This window comes from Vigna unguiculata, chromosome 3 (genome assembly GCF_037176805.1).
Source record: "Vigna unguiculata cultivar grain cowpea cultivar isolate G323 ecotype 2 chromosome 3, ASM3717680v1, whole genome shotgun sequence".
In the NCBI taxonomy this organism is placed as follows: domain Eukaryota; kingdom Viridiplantae; phylum Streptophyta; class Magnoliopsida; order Fabales; family Fabaceae; genus Vigna; species Vigna unguiculata.
Genome location: NC_140794.1, coordinates 5,962,272 through 5,989,190, shown reverse-complemented (window position 1 = coordinate 5,989,190; position 26,919 = coordinate 5,962,272). Strand labels below are relative to the sequence as shown.

The 26,919-nt window shown below is 32.8% G+C and overlaps 3 protein-coding genes across 4 annotated transcripts; 2 read left to right on the top strand and 1 right to left on the bottom strand.

Annotated features, from left to right (window-relative positions):
- Positions 1-912: 912 nt before the first annotated feature.
- On the bottom strand, positions 913-9,452 carry LOC114178603 (MICOS complex subunit). 2 transcript variants are annotated; one of them, XM_028064608.2, is made up of 12 exons: positions 9,209-9,452; positions 8,993-9,056; positions 5,091-5,789; positions 4,814-4,954; positions 4,570-4,722; positions 4,378-4,455; positions 3,779-3,871; positions 3,368-3,487; positions 2,400-2,477; positions 2,074-2,253; positions 1,625-1,726; positions 913-1,456 (listed from the first exon to the last, which is right to left on the bottom strand). In XM_028064608.2, exons 1-12 carry the CDS (start codon positions 9,217-9,219, stop codon positions 1,223-1,225), a joined length of 1,953 nt encoding a protein of 650 aa, XP_027920409.2. In that variant the 5' UTR covers positions 9,220-9,452; the 3' UTR covers positions 913-1,222. The 2 variants fall into 2 exon arrangements, with proteins under 2 accessions (XP_027920409.2, XP_027920410.2); XM_028064609.2 differs by having other exon boundaries at positions 5,091-5,786.
- Positions 9,453-13,837: 4,385 nt separating this feature from the next.
- On the top strand, positions 13,838-19,382 carry LOC114176476 (RNase L inhibitor protein-like protein). The gene is made up of 10 exons (XM_028061524.2): positions 13,838-14,083; positions 14,177-14,205; positions 14,279-14,349; positions 14,824-14,889; positions 15,019-15,059; positions 15,341-15,477; positions 15,730-15,820; positions 16,211-16,282; positions 18,031-18,143; positions 18,969-19,382. The coding sequence occupies exons 1-10, from the start codon at positions 14,013-14,015 to the stop codon at positions 19,088-19,090; spliced, it is 813 nt and encodes a 270-aa protein (XP_027917325.2). The 5' UTR covers positions 13,838-14,012; the 3' UTR covers positions 19,091-19,382.
- Positions 19,383-21,608: 2,226 nt separating this feature from the next.
- LOC114178496 (ENTH/VHS family protein) lies at positions 21,609-26,845 on the top strand. The gene is made up of 8 exons (XM_028064433.2): positions 21,609-21,818; positions 22,039-22,121; positions 23,632-23,879; positions 24,124-24,279; positions 24,418-24,574; positions 24,649-24,791; positions 24,968-25,003; positions 25,759-26,845. Exons 2-8 carry the CDS (start codon positions 22,049-22,051, stop codon positions 26,467-26,469), a joined length of 1,524 nt encoding a protein of 507 aa, XP_027920234.1. The 5' UTR covers positions 21,609-21,818; positions 22,039-22,048; the 3' UTR covers positions 26,470-26,845.
- Positions 26,846-26,919: the final 74 nt, after the last annotated feature.

The window sequence follows — 26,919 nt, the reverse complement described above, 5'->3', positions numbered from 1 at the left end:
TTTTGTCCATGTCAAGCTGACTAAAGTAGGATTAGGTCGAATCGAATGAAGTCAATGTTGGGCCCACATTAAATTGATTCAATTTGGTCCACTTCAAATTGAGTTGAATCGAGTCCACCTTTGGTTGAGCTAGTCAAACTCATCTTTGATCAAATCAAGTGAATCCCACATCGAACCAAGTTGAGTTAGGTTAACATCAGATCGAGTCAAACTTGACCCATGTCAAGTTGATGTCGGGCTAAGTTTAGATCATATCATGTTAATTCAGGCTAAGACAATGTTGACTAAGTTTGAACCCATATTAAAGAATGTTATATCGATTCAAATCCAAGTTAAGTTGAATTGATTCAATCGAACAAGTTAGATTAGACCTTAAATAATAAAAATAAGTAAGGACCAACTTAAAATTAACATAAAATATTTAGTTATCAATTCATAATTTAAAATATTCAGAGTTAAAGTCTTGTAGTGAAGTAAAACTTACTTTAATTCTAATCTTAACATTTTATGTGGAAACTCTCGGGATCAAAGCCTTTTCAACCCACTCATATCAATAATATGGAAACTTATATAGGAGTTAGTATTGACTCATGGATCACGTTGACATCTCTAACCACCATGTTTAGCATCCATAATCATAAAAGCATGTTTGTATACTAACTTTTGTTAGCATCGTGAAGTTATCAACTGGATTGAACAAAACATGTGTATATTGCTAAAAAATATTATAGTATGATACTTTCATTACTATATTAATTACAATAACTAAATAATAACCAGAAAGGTTCGTGTGTAAAAACCTATTGATCGAACGAGAAATAAGAGTATCAGAAGCGACATTTGTCTCCGAACTGGTAAAACTCATGACAGGACCAAGAAAATATGATCAGTCAACACAAAAAAGAAAAACTATTCTTTGAATTGAACTGAAAGCCCCTGGTATATTATTGAGATCTCAAAAGGTTGCAATGCAACGTTTTTGTTGTTTTGAGGAAAATAAAAGGCAAAATTATACAGAGCCTGATATCAGTTGAGTCAAAACTCCAAAGCCATTGGAGTTGCATAGAAATCACAGAATCAACGAATTTCAGCTGCTTTGAAAGAAAAACGTTAATTGTTATCCTTGTTGGTCACTAATTCCGTTGGCATAATCCGCCAAAGATAATCTGTGCAACCTTAGGTGTTGAATCAAAATGGTTTTGTAAATATTCAAAATTGAGAATCATGTATGGCTAAGGGAACTGGCATAGGACTGAAGAAGTAGCACAGCTTGCTCAGAAATGGCCCTGTTTCTTGCTTGCCTCGCCCAACCTGCAACAATTTCTGCAGCTTCTGTGCCTCGCACACTTTCTTCTAGACAATCTGCTGCTTCAGCAAGTTTTCCTTCGGCCAAATAACTCTCTACTTTATTGATGACAGATTCAATTCCGTCACCCGATTGGTCGTCTTCCCTAACCTGAGGATCGTCCAAAGTCAGACATAGGATGAGGTCAATAGAAGAGAGAATGGGAGGAGTTAGGGCAAGGGGAAGAAATAAACAAAGTTAATATAAATACGTGTATTGTGCCTAAATAGAGACCTATTTTCAAATCAATAAGAGCATATTGGTCAGTTATTCACATACCTTCAACCAGGATGCTACATGTGCCAAAGAATGTGCCAGTATACCTCCCCCTCCCGGTGGGAAAAAGCTGAAGTGTCGCACACTATCTTTTAAGGCCTCAAACTGCAATAGAATATGCACAAATGCAAAATCTTTATGATGGAAATCCAGAAGTAAATTATTCATTCTAGAATTGATGCAGTTACATAATATCAGAAATTGCTTCATTAGATTAATACTAATTGTTTTGTATAAATTCGTCACTGTGGAAGGTTAATATGATAGGAGCATTACAGAATGTCAAAAACATAACCAATGCGATTGATCAGTAATGGAAATTAAGGAAATCAAATGAAAGTTTTACGGGGTCAAAGTAACAACATTTTGCAGAAGAAACTTGCCAATTTTATCTTATATAGAACAAACAAATAATCCAAAACTCCATGCAAAGTTAACAACAGACGGCGTACCTTCTGCTTTAACTGCAGTTGCGTGTCTGTGCCATTATTTCGTGTTTCTTCAGGAAGGGATGTTAGCACCAAATCCAAAACTGAATCTTTATCTATGCCTCCAAGATTAGCCTGCAAAGATGCTATTTCTCTTTCAATTGGCAATCCTTTAGATAGTGCATCTTCCAATGCAAGTGCTCTCTGCAGGATCCAAGCACAAAAAAAGAAACTGGTAAGCAGGGCTGGAAAAATCAATAAAATAATATAAACCCATATTTTGTCACTAAGCCCTTTGAACGAAAGATGGATAAAAACAGCATAAAGAAACAGGTAAATAGAAACATTACCAAAGCAAAATTTTGTGTAGCATGACTTTGACGGGCTTCTTCAGATCTAGCATAAAATGCCATGCATAGGGCATTTATCTACAGAAATGGAAGGAATTTTTTTTGTAATCAAGTTAAATTGTAACTCCGACTGAAATAAAGTCAACAAGTTTGTCAATTAATAAATATTTCAAGTCAAGCCTTGCTAGCTAAAACATGGAGTCAATTAATAATAGTTTACCCAGTGTGTTGTCCTTATCAACATGAATGTTCCTTGATCAATTCTTAGAAGGTTAAGGTTGCATAACCAAACGATTTTCCCCATAATTTCAAGAAAACCATGCTGTACTTGTCTAACAACACATAGATGAAAAGAAAATAATGGTGTCAACTGACAAAACAAATATCCACCACAATCACATCTACTTACTATAGCTGTATGGCTCATCCTTTGATGGAGCAACAGAGGTCCGTAGACAAAAAGTATTTGAAATGAAATTCACTTATATACATTTCACATTTCTGTTCAAGGTCATGTGCAGCTGTACTGAAAGCTCTCCGCAAATAATTTGAAAACATTTTGCTTTGGATGTACAGAAAGGTCTCGCGGAATCATAAAAGACTCAAACAAATAGTTATAATTGAGTTAATTTGTCTCTATTCAGAAACTTGCTGATGACTAGAATGCAGTTGCTACTAAGAAGAGTTATAATTGATTATAATCTGATAAAAATTGCTGGAGACAGCTAAAAAAATAATTAGATTAGACATTGTTTTTGCATGCCATGAGTTAATTTCCAAAACCTTTGTTAAAAGGTCTTAGTATAATAGCTATAGAAATTTTCTATACTCGTATAAAACTATTCTGGCTATTTTATTCTTCTAGATGACACCTATCCAAATTATACCCTTTTCTATAAATTAAATGAAATCAAGATATGAAAATTTAAAAGTGATCTACACATGCTTGATTTTAGCAGAAATCTCACATTAACTTCTGCTTCAGCCATTTTTTCAATTTGGGCTGCCTTCTCATTTGCTATGGCTGCATTTAACTCTGTCTTTGCTAATTCCTGAACTTGTTTCAACTTCAATTCAGCTTCAATATCCTGCCATCAAAGATATACATTATTTTAACAAATACTCCTTCCTTCCCATAATAGTATCATGTAAGAAGAAAAAAAGAAGTCCCAAAATACACGTCACTTTAGTTTTGTATGTGATATTTTCACTTATACTCCTAGTATCTATTTATTACTTTTTCATTAATGTCCAAAAAACTGGGGTGACACTTATTATGGATAGAGGAGTATTATATAATAACGGATAAGAGTAACAGCAGCCATGCAGAGAAAATGAGAAAACAGTATTTTAAAACCAACAAAAAACTAAATATGTACCTTTTGTTTAAGTTCTGTCTTCAATTTCTCTTCCATCTTTTCTTGAAGTGACTTGATGGCAAGGGCTGCTTTTGCTCTCTCTCTTTTTAGCTCCTGAAAAGTATTAAAAGGAAAAGAAAAAAAGGAGGAAAGATAGACTTAATAACTTAATGGAATTGGATTCTGTTAGTCTGGAGAGGAATTGTCAAGGAAAGGTAAACAACACATAAAAGAAATTATTCAACTTGATCAGACTTCAAATTGAATTCTGATTACAAAACAAGCTTCACAATTATATAGTAGTATAGCTTCAATTTTAGTATGAACTATTTTGCTGAATCAAGAGTAAGTAATTATGATTGAGTTAAATTTATAAACTGAACAACAAAACCATCAGCCAGCCATCGCCGCTTATACAGGAATTATTCTCTATTTTAATAACAGAATCAATCTCTCTACAAGTCTTTCTTACTCATGTTATTCCAACCCAATTATTCAAGACAAAAGTCAACCTGGCTCAAGGTCTTTATACCAAGACAATTATTTGACACAAAAACCAACAACAAAAAATATGTTAAATTGAATACAAATTAAAAAGAGAATGCCAAAAGGCTTTTTACCTTGTCCAACATTGCAGCCTCCTCAGCGAGCATAAGTTCCATGGCAGCTGCATCTTTCAACTGCTTTTCATATTTTTCCTAATTAAACAAAGATTCCAAAGCTGATCAATAAAACAAAATGCTACAAATAGTAAACACACTTGTAAGAATTTAGAGAATGAGTTACAAAGAATAGTATGTCATAGGCCAAACCTTCAACAATTTCCTCTCTTCATTACAAACATGTGCATCTAAGTCCGCCTGTCTTTTCTCAGCAGCATGAATGGCTTGCAAGAAATCAAAAACCAGTTTCCCATCCTTAGACACATAACCACCTCTCAACTCATCCATTGCACCACTAAGTGCCTAGTGTTTCAACATGTTAGACTTCAAGTATGTTTAAGATCATAAATAAATGGACCACAAAAAAATAAATAATAATAAGACTCTGAAATACCTCTTCTCCTTCAGGGAAATGGTTATTTTCACTAAAGCCATGACTATATATATAGGCTGCAGGGTTTCTTTCTGACTTATTCCTCAAGTGATACTCCTCAAGGAGGGTGGGTTGTTGCTCTATATATTTGCCTCGTGCTTTCTGTAATGGATAAAAAGAAATAAATGTTAAAATCTATTTTAGAAATAAAAAATTAACAGGCAAAAAAATCCTTGGTTAATGGTAGGGAACCATGATATTAAACTATTATATCAAGCTTATACCAACTCATAAGTACCTCTTTTTTCTCCTCTGATTGTTGTATTTCTGGTTGCACTGATGGAATATTTTCTGTCCCATTTTTATTTGGAACTGAACTGATCTGCGCAGATGTGAATGTATTTTGAACTCCCTTTTCTGGTATTGTGGTATTGTCTGCCTCAATGCTTTTTATTCCAATAATCCCATCAGATTGCACAACAGATTCTTTACTTGGATCATCAGATGTTATACTGCTTTGAGGATGTTCAGGCAATTTTTTTTCTTTTGGAGCAGCAATACCATCTTCGGCAATATTAAATTTGTCTTGCACAGGACTCAGCTTATCCACTTGATCTTCTATTACAGCTTCTGGCTGTGAAAAATGGGTATCAATTTTCTCCTCTGCAAGCTGTACAGTGGGATTTTCATTGTTTAATTTCTCATCAGGTGAAATTAACTGGTCCGTTGAATGTTGTACAGTCTTCAATTCTTCAATGGTTGCATTGACATGAGCTTCCTGTGGAACACTATGATGGTCTCTCTTAAGATAGTCATCCAAATAACCAGTTTGATACGCTGCCAGAAAAGCAGCACCTAAAGCTACACTTCCAATGAAAAACTTTGACAGAGACCCACTAGACTCAGGTGGCTTGCCCGGAGACCCAGAGGCTGAGGCACCACCTGCTTTTGATGTACTTGAGAAATTCCTTTGTGAAGATAGATGTAAAGGTATCTGCTGAATTATGTAATAAAGAAAACAAGGTAATCGTTAAACTCTAGGAAAGAGAGAAACATTGAACTAAAACCATTCTATTGTTGATATATTAACAATCAATATTCAGTGGCATAGATTGTTGTTTGTTATAGAATCAATTTGAATGTAATCCAAATTGGAAATAAGGACTACTAAATCAACAACCTAAGCAGTTTTTAGTACATATATAATACAATAAATTGTTCCTTTATAGCAAGAAGAATGTATTTACTTCCACTACACCTTCTTGTCATACATATCTATAATTAAATTAACACAATAGCAATAGCAACCGGTAAAAATAGCACCAATTTTACAATACATTGGTATATGAATTCATAGATAATTGTGCTATAAAAATGTCAACAAAGCTTCATCCCAGTAAGTGGGGTTGGCTAAATGGATTAAATGGTGGAATAATAAGGTCAAGAGACAAACCACTGGTCTCTAAATATTTCTTAACTGTTTCGCCTACAATTATTCTCGATCCTCCCTTGCCTTTAGTAGATTAAGCAGTCCCCATACAATCTACTACTCTAATTGGGGATTCTACTGATCTTTTCACACAAATCCTAATTACCTAAAGCGAGATTCTACTATTCTTTCAACAAAACGTGCCCTATCTTTCTTTCATGCATTTGTTCCAAAGTTTACTTTGTCTACTTATGTAATATGTCCACTCAACCATTGTAACGTTCTCGTCTGTACTAATTAAGTTCATTCTCTTGTTGATATTTCATCAACCAACATTCAGTGCTGCAGATTGTAGTTACGGAATTATTACTACAAGTTAGTTCAAATCAAACTGAACGTATGATATAAAAATAAAGATACTAAATATCCAGACAGCTCAGATTTTTCATTTGAGGGCATAATGCTTCTACTCGTGATTCAACATAGCAACAGGGGGCATACATGCAGGCAAAAGTGACAATCCCATTAAAATGCCAAAAAGTACTCTTCCTGCTTAAAATATCCTAAGATCCTCAAGGTTATTTTGCTATTTGAACTAAACAATTCTTTCTATGGTAACTACAAAAGTACTACATTTTCCAGGTAATATACTCTTCCTACTTTGCACGTAGCACAACTATTAACTATCTACATTTGAGCATACAACCTCTGAAATCCAACCACCTATTGAGTACTTTACCCCAAGCAAAACAATCCTATATCCATCCTATGCATCAGTTAGTAGCCAGAGGTCCCATCACCATTATAGTTTTGTTTTTAATTTGTAAACACTTCCAATAGATTGTTGGATATACATATATCTGTATCTTTTTTTATGTAGAGAGAAATATCCATAAAAATGATCATGAGTGAATATGGAGCAAAATCTAATAGAAAACAAACCAATTGTGTGTGCACTATATGGAAAATGTAGAAGAAAAGAATAAAAAAATTTGTAGCCAGGAGAATATGAAGTGCAATGCATGATTGAAACCTATTGTAGTAAGTATCGTACGATTCACGATACGATACGGGTGCTTGGTGACACGAATCGCATGTTGTATCGTTTATGTTCATGAATCATGTTCGATACGATACGATACAAGCCTGAATCGTACGAATCGCGATTCGAAACACGATATGGGTTAAAATTGGTTTCTGAATTGGGTCAGGTCGACCCACCCATTTGAAACCCTAATTTTTTTCCCTTTTGTATTTTCGCACGCTAATTCAGGTCATCTCCTTCACGTTGCCTATTCCCTTCGTCTCTTCTCTTCTCTCCTTTCTCATTCCTTCCTTCATTTCTATCTGCGTTTGAGCGTCGCGGTCATGTGGTAGTCGTGTCGTGGTCGCGCAGTAGTCGCACGGTGGTGGCGCGGTAGTTGAGCAGTGGTGACGCAGTGGTGTTCGCGCTTTTGGTGGTGCCTGTGTCGTGGTGCGGTGTCCTCTGTTTTGTGTATGTTCTGTGTAGGGAGGTTTCTCATGTTTCGGGGTCTGTTTTTGGGCTTCAAACATGAGTAAATCAAACACAAAACGAGAAGTTAATATTACATGGAATTATTGTGATAGTGTTCCACCAAACAAATTACAAGTGAAGTGTAAGTTTTGTTCTCATACTTGTTGGGGTGGCATAGCAAGGATGAAACAACATCTTGCTGGGACAAAGAAAGATGTCATTCCTTGCTGGGACATCTTGATGAAGCAACTTATTTTTTGGATTGCTATAATGTAGATTTTTTGTAGAAGCATATAGCCATAGTTAAAGGAAACTTATCCAGCAACCACATTGTTTTTTGAAGGCTATGTTGCTGAAATTGTGAAATAATGTGGTATATACACATGTATACAATCACTCTATTTCACTGTGAGGTTATTTTGTTCTTAATTGTCTCTTTGCACATTTATATATCTTATATATTTAAGTATATGTTACATTTTTATAATGTTTAAAAATGTTTATGAATCGTACGATTCACGATTCAAAATTTAGGCTCTCCGATACACGATACGATTCATGATTCAATTATAGAATATAATGAACACTCTGTCAATGCTTTGTCACTCTTGAAAAGTCTAACCTAGTGAGTAACAAAAACATTGGTCTCTATATAGCTCGAAAAAAGCCATATTCAGCGGCAAATAGCTTCAAACATCAGTTTTCTCCAACCAAGGAGGGTCGTCCATGCAGCAGCAAAAATTAGGATTAACCTTGAGACTTGTAAACTTATTTATTTAATACTATGTTTTCCATCATATATACATTTTGGTCATCTTGGTAATTTTTGGGGCTTCAGTTTCTTAATTTGTTTCTGTTACTTGAGGCCTCTATGATCTTTGCCCACTAATGGTAGGCTATTTAGTTTGGGTTTCAACTTTAGGACTACGTAATTCCCAAGTCTTACCTAGCTCTTAAAGTTTATTTTGGCCTTCAGCTTTGTGTTTGTTCATGTGACACAACCACAAGTGAGGTCGCTAGATTAATCTTCTTCTTACTTTCAACCTTACTATCCTTTTTCTAATTTCCCATTATACACATAAAGATCTGAATCCAAAGTTAGATAGCCCCCAATGTACGCCTTTCTGTATACCAGATGCATTTGGAATGAATGGCAGATAACAAAATGGTCGAAAAGTAAGAAGCAAAAAAATATGCTTTTGAAAATAATAAAACATATGGGTAACCATAAAGACCATATTCCATCAACTGCATTGAAAATAAAATGTAGAAGAACCTGATAAACAAAACGTCTGGGGTTCGTTCTTAGAGCTGGGCGAGAATATATTTGCAAAATGGACCTAAGAATTGAAGTCACAGAAAAACAAAAAGAGCGGTCAGAAAAATCAAATCATTGGAATGAAAAAAACACGATTTAGCAGGAACCCAGAGATGGAAAATAAAAGAGGAAAAAATCGCGTTGGTTCATATAGGATAGTCGTAAGGTACCCACCTGCGCAACATGGCAGTAGGAAAAAGGTGAAATTGAGAGTGAAGAAGTTGAATGGATCCAGTGAGTGAGAGTGTGGAGGGAACGTTTCCGCAAGAGAGTGGTGCAACTCACGCTTAATTTGGCTACACAGATGAACGCATCAATTTTTCAGGTATGTTCTGTTCTGTGATTTTGATAATTTTCTGCGTTCAGAAACGATGATACGACATATGACCCGTTTGTTTTAACTCCGACCCCAAAATTTGACCCGAAACCAAATTAACTCAATTTATTAATGGAAAATGGTTGTTGATTATTAATAATAGTTAATAATACTAGCAGAATACAGACATTGTCATAGTGTTTATCTTTTTTGCATTTTTAACTTTAAAGGTAGAATTGAAATAAAATGAGGACATAGCATGAAAATAAAAATGCCATGAGGACGTTAAAGGTTTTAATTAAACAATAAGAGGTACAATAACATGTTTTTATACATTTCAGCTATTTAATCTTAATATTTAAGCGAATACCTTAACGATATCACTAATCTATGCAAATATGTAGAGTTTTTGTTTATGTTATGATAAATATCACATGGGGTACTCACATCTTGTACATTAATTGTTACAAGTGGTATTTAATAGTATTGAAACAGTAACTATATGATATTCTTTACTAGTGGTATTTAATAATAGTATTAAAACATACAAACTCTTTGAGTCTAAATTGTACCTTAAAAAACAATAAAATTTATTATGTTTGAAAAATAAACTTTAAATATGTTTGAAGTTTCGAAAATTTTTAGTTGAGTCACTGGTAAATTTCTTTTGTGGTCTATTGAATACTCAACAAAATTATTTTTGAAATTTTCTGTTAATTAATTAATGTAAATGTTGAGTGGTTAACGTGATTATTATTTTGTCATGTCATAATATTACATGTTATTTTTTTATTTGATTGTTTTAAAAAATTATAATTTATATTTTTATGATTTTATAATTATATAAATTAATAAGGTGAATTGATAACCACCTGACAATCACATCACCTAATTACTTAAAAAAGTTAACAATAATACTCAATTAAAAATAAATTAAATATATTAAGTACTCAATATAGTACAAAATGTTAGTACAGACTCTATTGAAAATCTCACATCTATCAAGGATTTAACATGTAATTAAAAAAAATGTATTTATTGTTCTTTACAAATAATTAAACTTTTATTTATTTTAATAGGAAAATCTTATCAATATTTAAAATAAGTGATTATTTTAAAACATGCTTTTTAAAATATTTGCATTATACACTTACTTGGTCCATGAGTCTTTGGTATTAGCGACCAAGTGTACTATATGTTTTACATGACTTATTAATTTCTCAACACGAGTTTCCAAATATACCACATGTTTTTGTGTTTCTATATGTCTTTTGGCATGAGTGATCATCCTTGAGTGCTTTCTTGATCTTTCAACCTCACCCTCTCTACATTAGCCCATGTTTGATTCTATACTAGGTAATTGGGAGAGAAGACATATGACCAAGCAAAGAATAAAGATAAACACAATATAAATTATGATTAATTCATACTTAGATTTCCCTTAGTTGCATAAACAGTACCAAACTCAATAAGAAATAATATAAATAAGCAAGTCCTTCAAGATAAATTGACTTTTTAAATACTATAATTATTCGTCTAAATATGAGCATAACTAAACATCGACTTGAAAGTTTAGATATTTTTGTAAATACATTGTTTAAGAGTGACTATAAAAAATGACATATCAATGAGGTGAAAGATCTTGAACACTAACGATCTTACATGGTTTGTCTAGTCTTGTAAAAACAATATTTATTTTATATTTAAACAAACCCTTTATATGAAATTTTTACATAAGATTGATTTATAACAATTAGACATTCTTTTATAAACAAATAATGTTAGTAATATATTTTATAAAGAAAATTACCTTAATTTATTATCATTAATTGAGTTTTTCTCTTAATATTATATATATATATATATATATATATATATATATTTCTAAAACTCATTTCTCTATGGTATTTAACTAATAACAAATTGATATTGCATAATTACTCTGTGTTTCTCGTCCCTGGATATTAATCCAAATGTATTATTATCAATGTTTTAGAGATAATTATTCATCATCTAGTAGAATTATGTGATCAAGTACGTCATACACAAATGCACTGGATGTCATGTAACATTGAACTTAGTTTGCAAGGATAATTCATGTTTGTATTTGAAAAAAACAAGCAAATAAGAATAGACTTCTATACAAAAGTTAAGTGAAAGCAATACTTGTAACAATGTACAAAGTAGAGATGACAATATGGGTCACTCCGACTTGTTTAAGTCGACTTGCACTTGACTTGTTCCGCGGGTTGAAAATTCTTACCCGTTCCGCATAAATGCAGATTTGTGGGCTCGCGGGCCTGCCTGCCTTTTTTTAATAAAAAAATCTTATGATAAATCTTTCAATGATCACTAAATTGGGAAACTTTAACAAGTTCACAAAATTAAACAAAAACTTTGGGAGGTTGAATGATAAATTGATATTTAAACATTTTCATCATATTCATATTTGTAATTTGACATACACCATGTATTATTCAAATTTTAACACATTCAAAATACATAATACTTGTCATTTTCAATCATACAAGAATTTGAAACGTTGTTCATGCAGAAGTTTAGAAGGGAAGTACCTGATATACACAAGTACAATTTTTTGTTTTTTTTTTTGTGTAGGTTGCGGGCTTCTATAAGTCAGACTCATGCATATTGGACTCCTGCAGACTAACGGACTCAATGTCGTGGTCTATCCCACATTTTTTTGGTAGACATGTGAATCGACCTGCCAGACTAGACCATATTTCTACTCTTATAGGTTTCATATTAGTAACTATTAAAAACTTAACAAAGTTTAAAGTTATAAGAGAAATTACACATGTAGTAGTATTTTTTTTTTATCGTGCTCCCGTTACTATTAACATTAACCAAGTTAAAGTAAATATATGACACAAATGATTTAATGTTCAATTAATATTTTTCTCAACCTTGTTTTTATATAATTTTATTATTATCAAGTTTAAATATATTCAATAATTATGTATAGTTTAAGAATTAATATTAAAAATAATTTAAATATATACTTTTTCTTTTTTCTTTTTAAAATGTCTTTTAAATAAAAATAAACCGTTGATAAGATTTTTGGAAACTTAAAAACGACTTCGGTGACTAAGAATTAACCTTTTAAAACTTTTAAGAAACTATTTAAAATTTTAATAAAGGTTTAATTATTTTTTTCTCAATTATTTCGTCTAAAAATATCAAATATCAAATTGGTGATTTAATTTCTTTAAACATTAATTTGATTATAGTATTTGAAAAATTAATATAATTTGGTTAATTTAGTTAAATTTCTTAAAGAAAATTAAAATTTTTTCATCAAAATTAATTTTAATATTTTAATTGGTATAATTTTAATGAAAAATTCTCGATCTATTTAAATAAATTTATTGAAAATAATCAAATTGTATCAATTTTTTAAAAATTATAATTAAATTAAGATTAACAAAAAGTAAATAAATAATTTGATATTTTAAAAAAAAGTAATCAAAATTTTAAAAAATGCAAATTAGTTCTAGATCTTATATTTCTCTCAATATGCATTATTTGCCTGGTATCAATAAGTTTGAAAAGAGGCTCACACATGTCTTCATTTTCTTCAACATTTTTTCTTTGCAATTATGTAAACACCTTTAATATAAACCACAAAACTAACATTAACACAACTAAAAGATAAAAAATAAAGAAAATAATAATATAATACAAAAATAATATTTTTTCTTAAAGAAAACTTTGTCACTAAGAAAGAACATTTTAATCCTAAAAGTTACATTTTCATACCAATCCTTACCATAAAAAAATAATAATAAATAAATATCTTAAATTAAATTATACTTCTTAATATGATGACATAACTTGTTTATATTTAATGAACAACTAACTATGTGAATAATATGAAGCAATTTGATTGGTATAATTTCATTTAATAGATTTGTTTATCTATTTTATAATCACAAAAATAGCTATTATCGTAATGTCCCATAATTTTAGAAAACAAAAACCATAGTTTACGCATATATTCAAATAAATAACAGTGCTTTTACATTACAAATACTAACGTAACACGCGCTATCGCGCATGTATATGTATTTTATATATATATATATATATATATATATATATAAATTATATTTATTAAAAATAAAATGAAATATATCAGAATAAATAAAAGAATAACCATTGATAAATAAAAAAAAAAGGAAAAAAGTAGAAATATCTGATTTTATAAAAAGTTTGTAAAAATAAAGGTCAATTTTTAAAAATTTAATAAATTATTATATTTAAAGGATAAAATCGGTATTTTGAAAAGTGAACACAAAAAGGAGAATCCCCTTTATATATTGTTATAAATATTTTAAATATTAAACTATTTTCAAATGAATTATTTATTTACAGAAATAATAAAAAATTTCAACCCTAAATAAAAATATCAATATTTAATATCACACCACGCGATCCCTTAAATCATGAATTAACATATTTTACCCTTCGTTATACATTCATCAACATTGATAATTTTCACCCTAAAGTGAATAATTTGTTTGAGAGCACCACCCCAAAACAAGAACATATATTAACCTAAACACCAAAACAAGAGCAGCGATCAGTGTCACGAGCAAAATACGCTGCGTGTGACAAATTTCCGGTTCGCGTTCTTCAGCAGAAATGGGGAATAACAGACAAAGGAGATTCAGAACTCCTCGCGGTCAATCAAGTCGACACCAACAACTCTTAGTGTAAGTTCTTTCCCATTGCATGTGATTCCTTCTTTTTTTTTTTATTCCGATTTACGCGCTTTTTGCTTATTCATTCACTTAACTCTGCTTCAGAGAGGACGATTGTCAAAGCTCTTTGCCAGGTACTTCCCGATTCCATCTTTTTTTTTAAACATAGCATGGTTTGTGTTCGCCGCTTGATATTTTCTGTAACAGTTGAAAATGCTGAGGGTGAGGAAGAGGAGGAGGAGGAGCTCAAGGAACCCAAAATAAAGCTTGCAATGTGGGTATGCATATAACCGTTTTAGTAATTTTAATTTAGCTGAGATTATTAGCTTTTCATTATTAGTTTATTTTTCTAGGTAAGAACAGGACAATGGCTACTGCATGGTTTTTATTGTGCTAAATATTTTATTTTTATTTTTTTTGTAAACACAAATGTAAATTAATGATTGTTTGAAGGATGGCATTGCCTTGGTGCACATTCCAGGGCGATACTGTTACACTGATGGTTTTATGCTTACATTTTATGATAACTAATAAGTTGACATTTTGAAATAAGTTTAGAAATATTTTTATTGATTTCTGTGCTGCCTCATAGTTCTGAACGCTAGAAATTATTTTGGTAATGTTCCTTCAATTTTGTTTAGTATTGCTATACTACTATATATGTCGTCACTGCGTTCTAATCTTATATTCATACGCCATGTAATGTATCTTTGAATTTTGAATGTAATTGGTTTTTTGTTATGTTGACTCAGGATTTTGGGCAATGCGATGCCAAAAGGTGCACTGGTCGCAAGCTTTCAAGACTGGGCATGCTAAAGGCAAGTATCTGTTATCTTTTTTTCTTCGTTATCTGATTAGCATTTATCACATGATTAAGTGTACTCTGTTTGCATGATCTAAATATGCTCAATATGTTAGCAGTACTGATTTTAGTTGACTTTGTACAGGAGTTACGAGTGAGTAATGGTTTTGGAGGCGTTGTCTTAAGGTATCTTGTTGGAACTTTTCTTTTTTCTCACTATATCATGAAGAATGATACTTTTTGCTAGAATGTGGTTTATCATTATGTAACATGTCAACAAGTTCATGATTTTTGAATTCCTAATTCTTGAAAAAGCAAAAATTTCTCAACAAGATCAAATTGGCCTTATGGTGTCCAACTTCTAAACCAATGCATTCTCTTTTGACTGTTTAGTAGTGATATATATTGCTAGTTCCTTTGTTCTCTGATTTGTGATTACTGATTTACTGTGATTCTGTTTTTGACAGTCCTGCTGGAAATCAATGTGTCTCAAGAGAAGATTATGCTATAATCCAGAAGAAGGGTTTGGCTGTTGTGGATTGTTCATGGGCCCGCTTAGATGATGTGCCTTTTGTGAGACTACGCTGTGCTGCTCCTCGTCTCTGTAAGGACTTAACTGCTGAAAAGAATATATTCAAAATTTGTTTTCTATACTTCATATTACATGTTTACTTGTGTATACACCTTCTGAATGAAAATATCCATGCTGGAGTCGGGTACTGTTGTAGTTACCTGTGATGCTTAAAAAATCCTTCTGGTGGCATTGTATTTAGGTTTTTTTTTTTTTTCATGTTTAAGGTTGCCTATATTGACATGGAATGTAATAATACTTTCTCATATTTTAATTCGATTGCAGTGCCATGGCTTGTAGCAGCAAATCCAGTAAATTATGGTCGTCCGTGTCAACTATCCTGTGTGGAGGCCTTATCTGCTGCTTTGACAATATGGTACCACGATGGCTTTGTCTCTGGCTTCTGACTAGATGATATCTTTTTTCTTTTTGCTGATGTGCTCTATAATTTTTTCACTCCACTGCCCCAAACCAAAAAAGTTAACTTAATAGTTTGGTCTTTGGAAGGGCTAATTTGCTACCATACTAGACTATCATTGCTAGAAATGTGCGGGATCATTCTATCCCAAGTGTTCATTACTTGTAAAATTATGAACTTTCCAGATAAAAGACTTAGGTTAGGTGTGAACTTACTTTGCAGTTTGCAGATAAAAGATGTAACGTGCGTTATAGTTTTTTTTTTTTTTAATTTGAATTAATATTTATTATTAAAGATTATCCATTTCTCTATTCTATATGGTTGAAGTTCTTTACTGTGGTCTTGCAGTGGGGAGGAAAAAACAGCAAATTTATTGCTCGGGAAGTTCAAATGGGGTCATGCATTTATGTCTCTAAATGGGTATGAATATGATCTAATTCGTTGATGTAACTTTGTTATTTATATTTTTCTCACTTCTGATACATTTGGGGTATTTATTTATCCCTGCCTGTTAAATGAACAAAGCAACAGGGCACTCTAGGCCCCTCTTGGAATTTATGATTATAAAAAAGAACTTAATTTACAATGTTATCTCTTTGTCCTTTCTGATGTTTATTGGATCCTTTCAGTTGAGTGTATCACTTAAGTAAGCATGACTTGCGAATGAATACTGCTGTAAAACCTCTCTTTGTATGTAACCTTGGACAGACTGTTTTTGTAAAAATTAAGTTGGGATATCTGAGTTGTCAATTCTTTCAACAATGTAAAATGCTAGAATTGATTAGGCGTGTGTAAATAACTAGGTACTTGTTAAGAGTTTGGAGAGGAGGAAATTTAGCTCACAACTCTTACAGCTGTTAGTTAGAGGGGTTAATTTGGAATAAATAGGAGGATATGAAAAAGGGGGTTTTCTGTTTTGCATCAATTGTGAATTGTAAGGGTGATCATGAATTGGATTTTTCAAAATCCAGATCAGAACCAATAAAATAAATTGGATCTATAATTGAGATCCATTTTAGTTAGATCATCTTGATTTGGATTTTTTCAATTCAATTTAAATTGGATTAAATATAGATTAAATCCACTTTGTCAGTTAGATTAAATCATGTGCGAGATCGATCTAATAGACCTGATGTGGGATAAACCGTACTAAAGTTGATATGGTGCCTACCTAATTTAATGTTGATGTATTGGCCAAATACATACCCAACTTGACTTGGCCTGACCACACTCAACTTGATTTGAACCTGACCCAACTTTATTTTGATAAGACCCAGCTTGACTTGGGTCTGGGCCGACTTGGCTGAACCTTAGCCCAAGGCGACTTGGCTCAACCTATTCATAGGACAACTCAACTTGACATGGTTCCGAGTTGACTCAACTTGACATGGGTCTGGGGCCTCAACCTAGGTTTGGGCCAACTTGCCTCAACTTGATCTAAGCTGACTCGACTCAACATGAGTTTGAGCAAGTTCAACTTAACCTTTTGCTTGACCTTGGCTCAAACCGACTCAGCTCGACTCAAGCCCAACCAACTAGTCTCAAACTCAATTTTGGCCTCGGCCCATGCCAACTTTTCTATTCATGGGCTCGAGCGACCTGACTTGACTTAGGCACAAGCCTACTTGGCTCGACTTAGGTCCAGGCTGACTTGGCTTGACTTGGGCCCAGGTTGGCTTAACTCAACTTGGGCCTAGACCGGCTTGGCTTGACTTTGGTCCGGACCACTTGTGAAGGGATTATCTCTTGGATGGAACTATGTTCTGTGTTCTGTTCTTTTGCAATTGCAATCAAGAAATATTTTGTCTTTTTTCTATTTTCTAATCTAGGTTCCTGATGATATACTAATTTGCTGTGATTATTAGGCTGCAATCCAGCATGCCATTAGCTTCTAAATTGCCTCTAATTAGTCCTTTAATTTTCTTATGATTGATTGATTGTATTCAGGCTATAATTAGGAGATCAAGTGTGTACTAACACAATTCAATTTATCTAATTGTATATAATGCTACGGTGAATTCAAGGATTTGTATGGAAATACAAATTCATTCTTATTGTTGTAAGGAAATACAATTACAAATTTTGTTTTATTTCCACATACATTACTAACACAATCGACTAATTTCTCAATTGCACGTTATTTCATAGACTATTCTGCATTAACGCAGGGAATTACTGAGGGCCTACTCCAAATGCCAAAATAGTGCTGAAATTATTTCTTTTCAAAATGCTTGGCTATCACAGGAGAGACAAGTTCCAAGAGCTCCTACTGATGGGGAAGGTATGTATTGCTTGTAAATGTAATATCTTTTTTTCAAAATGGTGGCCATAACCAAGTAATCTACAAGTGAGAGTAAACCTTGATGCATGGTATTCTTGCTGCCTGACGACCTTGTCAAGGTCATGGTGCAAGTGAAAACATTTTCTCCACCGAACTCCATAAGGCTGTATACATGTAATTCTCCATACCATATCATAGCAGGAGCCTTGTGCAGCAATTGGGTGTCTCTCATTGGGGTTCAATATTAATATATATATTTTTTCTGGGTATTCTATCTTTCCACATTGTTTGCTGCTTTAGTGCCATAGTAAGCTTGCTGGCTTGTGACCTGGTCTGCCCTTTTCGGAAACACCTTCCCTAATTCTGGGGATAACCCTGGATTCCATCACGAAGCCTTGTGCATTGGGCTATTCTTTTCCCCCTTCCTTTTGGTTGTTCTATTTAGCCTTTTACACCTATCTGTTTGAACATACTCTCTATCTAGTTTATGTATGTTCTGCAGAGAAGGTATTTCTTGATTCTGGCTCTGTTGATCCAAATGCAATAAATATAATTTTCTGAATTTGTTCTGCATGTGCATTGCATTACATCAACTTTTTAAAGGCAGATTGAGCAGAAAGCTCTTCGTCATTTGTGAACGTGTTTTTTATACTGGTTCTTGGAAAGTGATACATGAACCCTTGAATGTGCTTTTAATGCTCTTAAGAAATTTTTAGGAGCTGTTGTTTTACTGTCACGAAAGAAAAATTATGTGTGGATACATTTAATATGTTATTTGGGAATTTCATCCTAATTTGTTTTGTATTTGTGCTGTTACGTGAACAGTTGCGACACTAGAAGGTGAGGATATAAGTCAGAACTCTTCTGATTCTGAAGATGGGCTTCCACCTCTTGAAAAGAACATGAATCATTTGAGTATAGGCAACAGCGATGAAGAGAGCGAGTAGATGCATACATCTTATATCTCCTATGCTATATACTTTTCAGAAGCATGTTGCAATACTGGAAGTAATTTGAAGATATGTTCGATGCAGAAGCAGAATCTGGTAGTTGCAAAACTCTGGTTACAAAAAGAGATGTGTATTATTGTCGATGTTGTGGCGCATAGCTCCCCTAGTTCTTTATTTCTATTTTATAAGATTTAAATAAGAAAATGTGATTGAGTATCATCAGGGAATTTTATACACCCTTCTGGTTACTGTACGGATTTTTACTAATAATTTTGGATAGTTAAAATAATATCATATTATTTTTGCTAATAGAACAAAAATAATTAATAAATTAATATAATTGTAACTGAAAAAGCAAATTACAAAAGTAAATGATTGTCTTTTGTTCCTTCAATCTAATTCTTAGGCTCATTAGATCAGTTATCAAGAGAAAAATTTACAATAAATTAATGGCTATTTCTTTCTGCACCCTCATAATTTCTTCTTGCACCCTATACTTATTACTATCCCAAAAATACCCCTCCTTCAAGGTATATAATATGAGAGAGTGTGATGTACAGGTAGGGTTTTGGCACGGCTTCCTTGGAGAGGTGTGTGGTGATGCTTCCTTGTGGTTGCTTAGTAACATTAGCTTGAACTTCTTCACGGGTCCTTCTACAAATAAATGTTGTAGGTCTGGGCATGCCCGACTATCCTGACTCGACAGGCTAAGTCGGTCCGACAACTCGGACGGATCGAGTTAGACGACTTATATAGATCAGGCAAGCCCGACCAGATCGTGTGAGGTCAGGCCAGCACAACGACTAAATTGTGTCAGGTCAGCACGATGAGTCAGACCAGACCGAGCCGGTCTGATGACTTAAACGGGTCGGCTTGGCCTGGTCTAACAACCTGAACGGGGCTTTTTTGCCCTATGGGCTTTTTGGCCCTAGCCCACGTGAGCTAGGACCTAGACCTGTGGGTTGGACATTAAGGACATAAGTTTAAAAAATTTAATTTAATTTTTTTTTAAATGGATTATAGATTTTGAATTTGATGCAAATATTTAAACTGAATTTAAATCTTGATCCAAATATTTAGATATAAATTTTAAAAAAATCCAAACTAGTTTTATTGAAAAAATAGATTTGGATCGAAAATCTGATCCAATTATTTGGATCTAAAATGGATGTGTATTGGATCATTAAAAATTCAATCCATGACCACCCCTACAAGTGGTATGAAGTTGGAGAGAGATTGAATTGAACAAAATTAACGAAAAATAAGACTGAATTGAATATAAGATACGACACATGACATTAATACTAACTTGACAGGTGACAATGACACTGTCATAATGTGGTACGATGTTGACTTCACATGTGGACACTTTTTTTTTTAAATTAAAAATTAAAAAAAAAAGTAACCATTTAACACGTGACATATATTGTTCACATTTTGTTAACGATTTAAACATTATTACTAAAAAGAACCAAATTGACAAAAAATAATAAAAATTACGATCTTTTTGAACACACACAAAAGAAATGATCACATTACACAAATTGAACGGACAAAAATAAGGATCAAAACAATGTTTAAGCCAATACAACAAGAGTTTAAATTGTAACTTTCTTCTTGGAGATGATTTAATTTAATTTATTAGTCTAATTTGTTAAAGTTATTTTTCTTATTTTCTTGATAGATTAAAATAAGTTGGTTTAGAATTATTTTGTATATATATATATATATATATATATATATATATATATATATATATATTTTTAGGTTTCAATATTCTTCAAATTTTTTTGTGATAGTTCATTTAAAAAAGTCAAATCTTTTAGCATTAATAGAAGACTATATATTCAAATCTATGATAAGATATTAACATAGAGTTTCTTCAACTAAATTTATTAATTTTGTGTAATAAGATTTTTTTTTTCATTTATTTTGGTCAACTTATAAAGTCAATTAGAATGGAGGACTGACCACGACTTTAAGTCCATCATTAATGTGTAAATCAACTCATTCTCACTAATTTTTTATAAGTTAACAGTAAAGTATTAAGTCAATTGATGTGATATTTATCTATTATTTCTTTCCTCATTATAAATTGCATTGAGGCACATTTCTATCATGTATAAAGATACATAAAAGATAAGAAATAAAAACAGATTAAATATTTTTTTAGTGTTTGAACTTTAGTGAACATATTTGATTTTAAACTTAAAAATTTAATTGATATAATTTTTTAACCTACGTTAAATTTTTACTTACGTTTCAAACATATTTTTTAAGAAATTTTTGGAATAAACTTAATTAAGTTTTTATAAATAGAATTAAATAAATAAATTTTTATTTTTTAACTAAAATAAAATAATAAATTTATAATTTTTACCTAAATAGACAATTTGTTTTTATTATATTTTTTTTCTTAAACTGTCATCAAGCAAAATATTTACTTCTTTTAGTTTGAAAACCGGATAAAAGGAATATTAGCAAACCTAGAAAACAAATGTTGATGACATGTGTGTGGGGATTGTAGACAAAGTGACAGAGTTTGCGGCAATTGGACAAACCAAATCCCAAACCTTAAACTTTAACTACTAGTGCTGTCCTTCATCCTCTTCTCTCCTTTTCTTCTTCTATAACATTCACAAACATCTTTCTTTCTCTTTCTTTTCTTCATACACATACCTTCTCCCCCAGAACGCAGTCGTTTTTCGCTCTTCTTCAACATCTGGTATTGCCGCTGCTTCTTCAATTTCCTATTCCCTCCTTCATTCTATGCTTTTGGTTAATTATCCTCATTTACTCCTTACTTCTCAAGTACCTTAGGTCTTTCTTCCTTTATGTTTTCATTAGGTTCTAGGGTTTTAGTTTTCTAACAAGTTCTTGCATTTTTCTTTAATCAATTGGGGCTATTGGCTCTTAGGGTTTCACTCATGGAATTTCTCGTGCAGGTTTGCTGGTATGAGTAAAGTCTTCTCCGAGATACTCGCGGACAAGCTGTCCAAGCTCAATAAAACCCAGAAGTGCATTGAAAGTATCCTTCTTTTATAGAAAAAAATGTTTATTACTTTATTTTATCGAATAAATGTGCTTATTTTGTATAATTACTTCGCCAAATTGGGGCATATACTGGTGGTTACGGGTTAGAAGTGTTTCTCTCTTTTTGTATACATATATGTTGCAAGTCAGTGAAACTGATTAGTATACGAGAAATGATCTGTGGTAGAGTTTCTGCTGAGAGGAAGAATGACATTCTTGAATAGACAGCGTGATGTAGTTGAGATGCTTTGGGCTTGTTAAATTGGAAATTGGTTCCTGCATAAATAGCTTTTGGTGTAATTGAATTACCATGTTAGTTCGTAAAGGTGTCTTTAGGTTTCATGGTAATTGTGACCTGGTCAATATTTTCAGTTTATGTGGGAAGAATAAGAAAGCTATTGAATTATTACTTTTGATTAATGATTCTGTGAAGGGCATATGAATTGTTGCCCTAGATTTGTATGTTGTTGACTCTTTTTGGTGTTTGAATGGCTTGAATATCTTTCCAATGTTGTCTTTGTGAAAGTTTAAGAAAGTTATTATTGTTTTTTGGATAAGCAATGTACAAAGATAAAGTTGTCATGTGTGTAGGTAGAACTAGACTTGCTACGCAACTACAGGGAGTTTATCTGTGAAGTCACATGTTGTACTGAAAAGGAACTTTGTGGGCTATCTGTTTGAATCATGCTAAAGGTATCAGAGTAGTATGTGAACGCAGATGTGTTTGTTTCATGTGATCCATATACCAAGGAGATGAATAAATTAATGTCCATGTAAAATTGACTTTATGCTAAGGTTCTAATTCTACAAGTTTATCCGTTGTTTCTTTGGTTTATAGTAATAATAAAGTTCACTATTTTGCTTTATACATAAGTCTATTGCTTTTAGGCCCACGAAGAATTGGATCTTGAACTTTTTACTGCCATCCTTCTGTCATCTATTTTAATTTTTTGTATATTTTGAGACCCTAAACCCATTATTGACCATAGCAATGTCCACCTTTAAAAGGATTTGCCTAGTGCTCTGACAGCCTAGTTTTGGAGAACTTATTTACCTCTGACATATCCATAGTTTAACTAAGCCATATGTTTTATGGATAAAAATATTGTTGTTATGGTATGTTTAAAGCTGTATTTGTAAGGGCTTCGTCAATATAAATTGAAGTGAGTTTCTGTTCTGAAATAGTATTTTTGCATTGATTTTTCTTACTTTAAAAGTGGTTTAATTTTAAAGAAAAAGGGTTCTGTTCATATGGTATAAAATATTTACATTGTTATCTAATCACAAATCACCGTATAGGTAATTTTGTTGACTTTTACAATAATTACCTTAAAAGTTAGATTAATGGTGATTTGTGATTGGATAAAGATGTAAAGTTGTTTTGCGCTCTCAGTGCAAAGCATTATACACTAAATATTACTGCCTAGTACTAAGTTGATCTTTTGAAGTGCATGGATTGATTGTTTGTGCCATATATACTCTGCTATCTTTAACTTTTTTAATAGCGTTATCACATTGGTGTATATTTCACTCGAGCGAGGCAAAGCTGGTAGTGGAAACATGGAATAAGCAATTTCAAAATTCAGAAAAGGTTCATCGAGTCCCCCTTCTGTATCTTGCAAATGATATCGTTCAGAACAGCAAATCTAAAGGAGAAGATTTTATGACTGAGTTTTTGAGCGTTCTTCCCGCAGCACTTAAGGATGTTTTTGAGAATGGTGATGATGAAGAAAAGCTTGCATCTTCTAGACTGGTAAGCTCTTTTCCAGGGTCTAAAGCAATTACAAGTGAATACAACTATTCAAATCATTCCTTAGAAATGTGGTAAAAGGGGCTTTTGGATGGTTTGAGATTTGGATATGAAGTTGTTGCAGACTTATTTCTTCATGCAAAAACTGATACCTATGGCATATAAATGTTGAGAAATGATTTGCATTCCATGATATTTGATTTCAATGTAGGCAGTTTGATCTAACTCGGTGGTTATCTTACTTTAGGTTAGTATATGGAAAGAGAGGAAAGTGTTTGAATCTCACACCAAGAACCTTTTAAATTCTATATTTGGAGAAGAAGCACCTCCACAGTTGGAATTCAACAAAAAGCGATCACGATCTGTCAGAATTGTGAAAAAGGATTCTCGTTCCATTAAAACGGTGAGATGGGAGCCTTTGTGCCTCTCCCCTCCCCAATGTTGTTGTCCGACATTTCTATTCTTTTTAAATTCTTACACCCTTCAAAACAGTTTGCAAATCTTCTTGCACAGCTAACCATATTAATTTTATGTAATCCAGAAATTGTCCATTGGAGGTACAGCAGAAAAAATAGTCTCAGCCTTCCATACAGTGCTTAATGAACATTCCAATGAAGATTTAGAGATGAGTAAATGCAAGTCAGCTGTTCAACGTGTGAGGAAGATGGAAAAAAATGTTGATATTGCATGTTCTATTGGTAAGCTATCATTATAACGAAATTAACGCATGATTTTTGGAAATACGATTCTTATACTTCCTTTTTTTTTTCAGTAAAGGACCCTAAGCGAAAAACTTTGTCTAAGGAATTAGTGGAGGAAGAAAATATTTTGAAAAAATGCATAGAAAATCTCAAAGTAGTTGAAGCAAGTAGAGCAGAACTTGTAACGCAGTTAAAGCAAGCTTTGCATGAGCAGGCAAGTATTTGTTTCTATGTGCTCCATAAGATTTTATATTTCAAGTTCAGCAGTTATTAGGTTTCTATGTGCTCCATAAGATTTTATATTTCAAGTTCAGCAGTTATTAGGTTTCATATTTGTTTGATATTTGAGCCCCAATGCTATCTTCTAATTAGTTGTGTTTTATGTATCAGGAATCCGAGCTGGAGAATGTTCGGACGCAGATTCAGGTATTTATTATTGTGATTCTTTTTATCAGAAGATTGTTCTATTTTGAGTAGTATCTTATGAGATGAAAATGTGATATACATTTTTCGTGTATCTAGGTTTTCCATTATTTAATTACCTTTCTTATGTGTCTCTTATTAGTATATATCTATAAAAGATAATTGGACCATATTTTGGTATAGTTTGTAAAATGTTCATAAATAGTGTTTTCAGTCGTAAAACATTTTAGAGAGTAAATTAGACCCTCCTTCCCCGAGGTGTACATGGTGTACGCAAACTCTACTGTTCTTTTTTAGAGCTTAAACTGTGAAGGAGAATGGGGAATTCGGTGTTATTTCTGAAAGGAATCATGTTTTTGTTCCTTATGAAGGTTTAGATTTCTGATTTTAATTTTGTTTTAGTACCTCCCTGAGACTGAAATTGATTGAAGGATCAAATATGGACAAATTTTTATAGAAGCTAAAATGAGAAATATGAAATCTTCTAAGGACAAAAAAATATTTAACCCTTTCTGAACGTAGTGAGTGTATGACATGCCTTTTAGGAATGCCTTTTAGGAACCGCAAAGGCGTTTGATGTAATAAACTGAGTTTTGAAATAGCAACAACTTAGTGCACTATCTCACAAATACGAAGTAACCTAAGTTCGTGCTGAGCATTAATATTATATGTATGCGTTTTATTATGCTTTCTTTCAGGAACTTTGATACGCTTTTGCTGCTTATGTTGCTAACTAATTTGAGTTTGATGGTATGGAGGTAGCACAAGCACAAGTAGAAGAGGCTAGCAACATGCGGAAGCGACTTGATGAAGATTCTTCATATCAAGCTTCAACTGCAACGTCTTCTGTTACTGATGTGAAAATAAAATCTGAACCGGCGACTAAAAAGTCAGCCGCAGCAATCGCAGCTGAGGTTGCAGATAAGCTAGCTGCTTCTTCATCATCTCAGTTGATCATGACTTCTGTTCTTTCTTCATTTGCAGCAGAAGAGGCAAAAAATGTTTGTCTAACTTCTGAGTCCATGTCAAAACCTGAGCAGTCAATACCTATATCAGATCCAAATGTTTTTATGTCTTCACAACAGTTAATTGCCACATCAAATCATTCATATCCACCGGTTATGGTACCTCAACCCACCTTGCAGAATCCAACCGCAACTTCACAGAGTCAATATCAATTGCTTGGTAATTCATCCTCGCACCATTATTTGCAATCGACTGGAGGGGTCATTTCTCCATATGGTTATGGTAGCGTCCCTCCTCTACCACTGGGACCACCCCCACCTCATATGGTGGGTCCAATGGTGCCTCTCACCCATCAGACAATGCAAATAAGTCAGCAGCAGCCAGCACCGATACCCCCACATCAACCAATAAAATTGACCCAGCAAGCCCCAGCACCTCCGAGTTTTCGACCTCTTCAACCGCCGGGAATGGTGTACTATGGCAATCATCAGTATTCTATATGATACCCCTGCATGCAGTAGTTGATTTTAGTCAAAATGACCTGTTTAAAACAACCAAAATCCAGAGATTATTTAATTTTTCGCCCTATGGTATGGTCGCTGGGGTTGAGATGGCAAAATACATGGAAGCCAGGGTAGCACCCTGGTCCCTGGGATGTAAAAGGAAAGTGTCACTTGTCAAGATACTAAATGCTTTAAACAAATTCGTTTTAGACTGACTGTGCAGTAAGTTCTCTTGAGCAAAGTTAGTGGTTTTTGCTCATCATATTTTGACAGAAATTTTTTGACGATATTGTATCTGTACTATATATACTCAGTTGATTGAATAATTATTGGATTATATTAGATAAAGGAAACTGAGGCAGTCTGCCACCTATAATTTTGTGTTTGGTTGATTGGAGCAACTGTCACAATTTTACATCCGTTAGCAATATTTCTTATGCCTCTCTCCTG

Excerpts from the sequence above, each read along its gene's own strand:
- LOC114178603 (XM_028064608.2), bottom strand. Across the intron at positions 4,723-4,813 it reads ATTTCCCTGAAGGAGAAGAG|GCACTTAGTGGTGCAATGGA; the intron begins GTATTTCAGAGT and ends TTGAAACACTAG. Across the intron at positions 2,254-2,399 it reads CTACACAAAATTTTGCTTTG|AGAGCACTTGCATTGGAAGA; the intron begins GTAATGTTTCTA and ends TGGATCCTGCAG.
- LOC114176476 (XM_028061524.2), top strand. The coding sequence starts at position 14,013 with ATGGGGAATAACAGACAAAGGAGATTCAGAACTCCTCGCGGTCAATCA. Across the intron at positions 14,350-14,823 it reads AAATAAAGCTTGCAATGTGG|GATTTTGGGCAATGCGATGC; the intron begins GTATGCATATAA and ends ATGTTGACTCAG. Across the intron at positions 15,060-15,340 it reads TTTGGAGGCGTTGTCTTAAG|TCCTGCTGGAAATCAATGTG; the intron begins GTATCTTGTTGG and ends TGTTTTTGACAG.
- LOC114178496 (XM_028064433.2), top strand. The coding sequence starts at position 22,049 with ATGAGTAAAGTCTTCTCCGAGATACTCGCGGACAAGCTGTCCAAGCTC. Across the intron at positions 22,122-23,631 it reads AACCCAGAAGTGCATTGAAA|CGTTATCACATTGGTGTATA; the intron begins GTATCCTTCTTT and ends CTTTTTTAATAG. Across the intron at positions 25,004-25,758 it reads ATGTTCGGACGCAGATTCAG|GTAGCACAAGCACAAGTAGA; the intron begins GTATTTATTATT and ends GATGGTATGGAG.